Below are 7,303 nucleotides of genomic sequence, written 5' to 3'. Positions count from 1 at the left end.
TTTTACTCGACTTGGATACCCACGAACGATAACACTTGACAATGCGAGGTAATTCGTTGGAAAAGAACTGGAACGGTACTGTGACACCAAAGGAATTTCATTGAACCACTTGACACCGTATTGAGAACACACAAGAGAACGGTTTAGTGGAGCGGCAAAATCGATCTTCTCTAAAGTGCTAATGAATAAGCCATGCGTTGAATCGTGATTTGAGAGACAAGATTTGCAAGACTACCTCGTTATGTATTACACAACATTCCTCAACGGGCAAGACACCTACTGAATTATGCTATGGCAGGACTATCAGATCCAAGATGCCTTCACTGGAAGACGTAGACACCGCGCAGCTCAACACGGAGTACACTGATCGAGATAAGGTATTAAAAGAGAAATAAAAGGAACAGGAAGACGCGGAGAGAAATGCCGTGGAATCATCGATTGAGGCGGGCGATACTGTTCTTATGCAAAACCTGAACCCGGGCAATAAGCTTACTACAACATCTCATCCAACGAAGTTCAAGGTTGTCAATCGTTCTGGAGCAAGGCTAACAATCGAGGACCAAGACAACGGAAAAGTTTTCGAGAAGATTAACGATCCAATCGAAACATCGGGGGATACTCAAGACCAGGATGTGGCATCTCAAGCGATGACATCGGATTCAGATGAGGAGGACAAAATGGGTTTCAAAGGGTTTGACTTGGAAGATCAACGAAAAGATGTTTCTGTTCGGGTTCCAGAGAAGCTAAAGGATTTTGTACTGTAAGCGTCTAAAAAAAATTATAGAAAAAGGTAAATGTGGTAGTCCATAATTTAATATCATTAGTGGGCTATGAAGAAGTACCCATCGTTAATACGTGTACGACCATCATTTAGTATCCGGGCACTTTATTTCGGTCATAGCTACGTTAATAGAGCTCGGATATGCAAAACTTTAGTAGCGTTGTGTTGGTTATGAAAAGGACTATCTTACCTATTTTTGATAGATTTTTAAGTTAACGTGTGTTTGACATATTTACGATGCAAAAATACATGGTAAAAATAATTTTGCACAAATTTGCTCCTTTTACATATTTTGCGCCTCGAAAATTCTTCATTGTTGACTTGAAAGGTCATGAACTGTTGATATTTTCTGATTCTTTTTCGGATCAAATGGTTAAGAAGTATAAGGAGCCACTCTAGAATCCACACGAAGTTCAAACCAACCGTAGGAGTGCAACCCTTGATCTTAAATATGGTAAAAAGTCAATGGTTATTGGGGATAACTGAATGCACTCCTTAAATAATGCAAAAAATCCATTTCCGGCAGGCAAAAAGTGTTTTCTGACTAGTAGACACCAAGTAAATAACTAATAATGATCAGTTCCAAAGATCGCAATCTGTGCAACCGGTTTTTACGCAATATGACAGATGTGTTCTGATCGACGAAAAAATTTATCTTAAAATCGGATTTAAGAGATCAAATTCTTCGAGATGCATACTCATGAAAAGGTTCCAACCAGATTCCAATTGCTTTTTCCAGGTGAGTTTGTGTTAAATATCATGATTTTGCAAAGGTTTTTCTTCTGTGGTAAAAAAATAAATCAATACATGACTGAAAATTGTGCAAAGATAAAAAAAGAGATTTTATGAAAAAGTTGAAGTATTTCTTGAAATCATTGATAATTTTTTTTTTCATATTTTTACATTAAATGTTATATTAACACTTTCATTTCCTCCATAGAAAGTTTTTCGATCAAATAAATAGTTTTTAAAATACACACGTTTGTAACTGCCCGGATTCTAAATGATCATAGCCTTATTTAAAATATTTATTTGATAAGGTTTCCACAGATTATCACAATAACAATTGTTTAACTCAAATTATTCGTAAGTTATGAGGATTTTCTATCAAAAACTTGTATTTTTCAAACTGTCACATCTCAGATAGGAGCAGACCAAAAAAATAAGCTTATCGTTAACGCACAATTGTGTTTTGGCATATCAATTTTAACCAAAAAAAAACAAATTTGGTTAACTTCCAAGACAAAATGACACATTTAAAGGAGGGCACCATCATTTTCCGTTGAAGAGTGTTTTTCATCGTTTAATTAATAACTGAATAGAATGATATGCTTCAATAAGCGATTATGCAGATTTTGTTATCGTCTTGGTAACATGTATAAAATGTTTTAAAAAAATCTGATGTTAACAAAATACACTTATTTCAATGCCGAAAGAAGAGGAAGAAGGAATAATTTTGTATGGGGGCTTCTCCCATAAAAAGTGAGATTCATGAAACTTATACAAACCATCTCTGACCTTAAAAACTCTCGGATAACAAATTTCACTTCAATCTCTTCGTCCTTTTATACGTGTTGGCGTTAGAAAGAACACGCCTCCACTTTTATATAAATTTTGGATTATTTTTTATTATCCTCGCCTCGATGAAACATTATTTCCAAGTGATAAAAAAAGAATTTAAAATTTATTCCGGCCTTACTACATGCCTTGTATGGACTAGTATTTCTGGAGATCTAAAAAATAAATCTGATTATTGTTCGGAAAGCTAAGATTTTAACATTTTCGATTCTATAAAAGAAACTCCTGATGAATTTTTATGAAATGTTAACAACTTGTAACAAAATTCAAGAGATTATATGTGTAATTCTAACGTTCATACAAAACAAATGTAAGCATTCCATGTGTCTTACCTTAAATGTTCTTCGCGTAAGCTGAAAATAAGAATTGCCGGGTTAGATATATCTAACTATAGTTAATTTTAACATATTTTTTCAATACCACGTCTCGTTACTGTAATAGTAAAATATAGGGGTTTAAAAAGTGATTTAAGTTTGCAGCAATTTTCGACAAAATTATCAACATTGAACAAAAATTTGAAATATGTATACAAGAGTATGCTTTTATTCATTCTAGTTTTATCTACGACGTTGCACGAATTTTTAGTTGCAGTCTGTTTTAAACAAATAAGCTCCTATGACCTATTTTCTTGCCAATTAAAAAGGAAAACATATAGGTATTTATGCAATTCAGTGTTCAAAAGTGAACATTTCGACACTGAAAGCAGTATCGAAGATTGCTACTTTTCAGCACTAAATTCAGTGTCTACTTGATCATAAATTTTCAGTCGTTGGCATGGTCACCCACATCTTTGTTGAGATGCGCTTCTTGTTGTAAATTAATGAATTTTTAGTGAAATTTTTCGAATTTGCATTAAATTTTGTATGCAAAACACGATTTTTTCAGCACTCGACGTAATTATCCAACACGGCAAGCCTCGTTAGATATATTTACGACTTGCGCTGAAAAAAACAACACTTTTTGCCACTTGTTGCATAAATAACATTTTCTTCTGTGAAAACCTGTTGACGTTGCTAACGCTACTAAAGCAGAATGGCATAAGAAAAAATTGAAAAAAAAAACTTTTTTTTTATTAAGATGTCCATTGTCTGTGATGTAGTACCATAAATTCATTTGAGGCAAATAAGATTTAACTTTAAATTTTAAATCCTATATACTATATACATAATTTAAAATCGATAGTATTCTTGTTGGTACAATTATGATTTTTTTTCGGTTAAACCCATCGAATGCCGATCATTTCGCTTGTGTGTACGGGGTAAAAGAAATAGAGAGCTTTGCTTACCCCTAATTGAACCTTTTGACGCCTCCAACCCCTCCAACATGTTCTCTATTTTTCACTATTCACTTTTTCCACCATTAGACTTAAGTTTATCCGTTTTATCACTACTCAAGACGAATTAGAAAATTTTTACATGCTTCCGGTTTGGAATCACTTTGCTGCACGACACGATAGCAACCGCGTCCGTTGCGAAGGCAACAAAACAAATTCAAAATCGACACACGGCAAGCCAGTTGAATTCATTTTTTTATGAATTCCTCGACTCAAATCAAAGTTTACTGAACTGAATTCAAAAAAAATATTTCGTAATGCCCCTTATTTTTATATTTAAGGTTCAAAATGTCTGGTTATGTTGAAAAAAACAATATTATATTATTAATCTCAAGTGGAAAAATAATCAAATTTAATTTTCGATATTTGAGTACACAACGTAAGATTTTGAACCGGCATGTTTCAGTACTTCTGCTGCAAAACATTTAATTTGAACCGTCAAGCCACCTCACTGTCGAAGTGTTCTGTATTAAATTTGTAAAATATTCTCTCAAATTTGGTGAAACAAGTATTGATCCCTCTTAAATATTTTATAGTTCAAATTAGTTTCGCGTAAAAACGATTCCGCAAATATTTTGACAACTTTGTTCAGTGTACCGGCATTATTCAAATGCGCCCCTGGTGGCGAGTAGCTCACTTAACAAAATCCAATAAGAATTTAAGTTGTTATTTTTGCCGGTTATGCGCGCGTCAAAAATGTTGTGCGAATCAGCTGATAGGAATGCTTTATTCATGTTTATTCTGGATTAAAATTTATCAAAATTTGCCTTAATTTCTATTGAATTCAGCAATAAAGTGGTTTTGTTGTGTTAAGAGAATATTTCTAATCATGGATCATGCAGGTAAGCTGACGAATAATCATTCAAACAGAACGTATGGTTAAATAACAAACCTTGACTTGTTTCAAAACAGAGGAAGAACCGCCGACGGATTCTGAAGATGACCGCACTTGGCGCGGAGTCCCAATGGATATCATATATCGTGGACTGGACCGATACGAGTTGCGTCACTTCCCGGAAGTGAGACCCTCGGAGAGCCACACAGTGTTATATCATCTTCCGGTGAGTTGGACTGGTTGAAATTTTTAAGTGACTGGCTGATTTGAATTGTTTTAAATTTACAGATAGATCCAACATCGTTGGACCCTCCGAAGCCTCACCGAGCTCCTCACAAGTGGGACGCCAATAATGTGAGGCTTCCCTGCTCCAATCGGAGTCAATATCCGGTGGTGCAAGGTGATGGCAACAGCAGTCTCGAAAGTCGTTGGGAGCTGGTGCAGAATGCTTTACTGCAACCCATTCGTGATAGTCGGGAGCTGGAAGCGGCAATACTTTCGTACAACACAAAGTACGCTAGCAACTGGAAGTTTACTGCCCTGCACAAACTGTTTGACGAAGAGCTTGAGGAAGAAGAGAGTGCCGGCTTCTTCGAACGTACAATGCCCAAAATGGTTCAGCTGGCATTGGCATTGCCAGATCTGGTTCCTTGTGCAATTCCACTGCTCAAACAAGGCTGTAACAAGTCTATTTCTATGACCCAGCAGCAAGCGGCCTGTCTGTTGGCCAATGCATTCTTCTGTACGTTTCCTCGAAGGAATACTCAGAAAAAGAAGTCCGAATATTGTCTGTTTCCGGATATAAACTTCAATCGGCTATTTCAATCATCCGGGCAGTCTGTTCTGGAAAAAATCAAATGCATTTGCAACTATTTCAGACGCGTTTGTTCTATTCCGCCTAGCGGAGTGTTGACCTTCCAAAGAAGGTACATCAACCCTAAACAGTTCCTGGATTGGACGAAATGTGACGCGACAGTCGCGAGGGAATCAGTCCCAGTTCATATCAGCTCAGAAGGGACGATCGAGGATCAAGGTCGAGGCCTGCTTCAAGTTGACTTCGCCAATAAGTTTCTGGGTGGTGGAGTTTTGGGTCACGGTTGTGTACAGGAAGAAATCCGATTTGTCATCAATCCGGAACTGCTGATCAGTAAACTTTTTACCGAAGCACTGAAACCGCAAGAAGCGCTGGTAATGATGGGATCGGAACAGTTCAGCGAATACAACGGATATGCTTCGACGTTTACCTTTGCCGGTGACTTTTTGGACGAAACCCCCAGGGATGCCAGTGGCCGCCGAGAGTGCTACATTGTGGCCATCGATGCGTTGCGCTTCGTCCAGACGGCTCACCAATATCAGGAGGAACTGATGCTGCGGGAATTGAACAAAGCATACGTCGGATACTCTCATCCGCTTTCGACTCCGGCACCGGGAGTAGCCACCGGAAATTGGGGCTGCGGAGCCTTCCGGGGTGACGCATGTCTGAAGGCTCTGCTTCAGCTGATGGTCTGCTGCGTACATTGTCGTCCAATGGTTTACTACACCTTCGGAGATCGAGATCTCAGGGATCAGATTTACGCGATGTACACGTTTTTGGTCGACAATAAGGTGAAAGTTTGTGAGTATGATCTGTGTACCTAACTAAATCTCTCTTGATATATTTCTTAAAAAAAAGCTATTACACAATTTTGAAAATTTCAGCTGAAGTTTGGCGCTCTTTAAAGGATTTCCGTAAGCACAACCTGCCCCCAAAAAAGTTGTATGCCTACTTATATCAAGATTATTACGATCGCAAAAACAAAACGTCCTGCTTTAGCTTGAAAAGCCCCAAACGAAAGGAAAACACCCCGGAACCAAAGACTGGATCTGCAAATTCCAACTCAGAACTGCTCGATGACGAAAGCTTGGCCAACCTGATGAAGGACCTCATCGATGACGACCAAGCCGACACAGCCCAAGCATCCACTTCCGGTTCCTCGACCGGAAGCACCGACAAATCTAAACAGGAACAACCTTCAGAAGTCGTTACACCGTCCCCAAAAAAGTGCGGTCGAATGTCGCTCATTGCCGAGCTGGATCGAAACTACTACACCGTTGGGCCGGGACCGGCGAAGAAAATTTGCCCCTCAACGTCCCCTTGTTCGGACCAAGGAAAATCAACACCCGAAAAACCGCAACCAACAACTGAAGAGGTTCGGATACAAATCGAGCCGGAGCATGTGCCGGAAACGGATACTGAACCTGAATCCCCGGAAACTGAAAGTCGACCAACGGTGGAGGAGGGTCGATCCGTGGAATACGAAGCTGATGTGGGAGAATTTGTTGAAGGGACGCCGCCAGAGGAAACGCGACCGAAGCCTGGCGGTGGTAGGAAGATATCCGACTATTTTGGAAAGATTAGCAAATAGGTAGAAGGTAAGTACGGTCTTTCTTTCGTTTCGGATTTTAGCTGTTGACAGTATAATTAAATTATGATGTGATTGTTCTCTGGTATTACGTAGTTTGCAGTGTTTTGTCTAGATTTCCGAAAGAAGGTCCATTTTTGCATTTTCAAAGATGCTATAACAATGATTGGTTTGGTAGATTTCTCCCGTGTTTGTGAAACTATTCCCAAAGGGTTATCTACTGGGAGTCGATAATCCACTTAAGATGCTAGCAAAGACAAGTGAAAAACTATCATTTGGGTTTTCCAGAAGGGGTGCCCATATTCAGAGGAATTCATCGACTACCTTGTGAAATCGGCTGTTTCTTATAAATATTATTTTTTTTTATCTTGAAC

General features: G+C 38.5%; 1 protein-coding gene across 1 annotated transcript; it reads left to right on the top strand.

Annotated features, from left to right (window-relative positions):
* Positions 1 to 3,730: 3,730 nt before the first annotated feature.
* LOC129760358 (poly(ADP-ribose) glycohydrolase-like) lies at positions 3,731 to 7,010 on the top strand. Its single transcript, XM_055758005.1, has 4 exons — positions 3,731 to 4,534; positions 4,605 to 4,753; positions 4,816 to 6,142; positions 6,226 to 7,010. Exons 1-4 carry the CDS (start codon positions 4,522 to 4,524, stop codon positions 6,930 to 6,932), a joined length of 2,196 nt encoding a protein of 731 aa, XP_055613980.1. The 5' UTR covers positions 3,731 to 4,521; the 3' UTR covers positions 6,933 to 7,010.
* The last annotated feature ends 293 nt before the right edge of the window (positions 7,011 to 7,303 follow it).

Source organism: Uranotaenia lowii, unplaced genomic scaffold (genome assembly GCF_029784155.1).
Source record: "Uranotaenia lowii strain MFRU-FL unplaced genomic scaffold, ASM2978415v1 HiC_scaffold_585, whole genome shotgun sequence".
In the NCBI taxonomy this organism is placed as follows: Eukaryota; Metazoa; Arthropoda; class Insecta; order Diptera; family Culicidae; genus Uranotaenia; species Uranotaenia lowii.
This window is presented reverse-complemented; position numbering and strand designations above follow the sequence as displayed.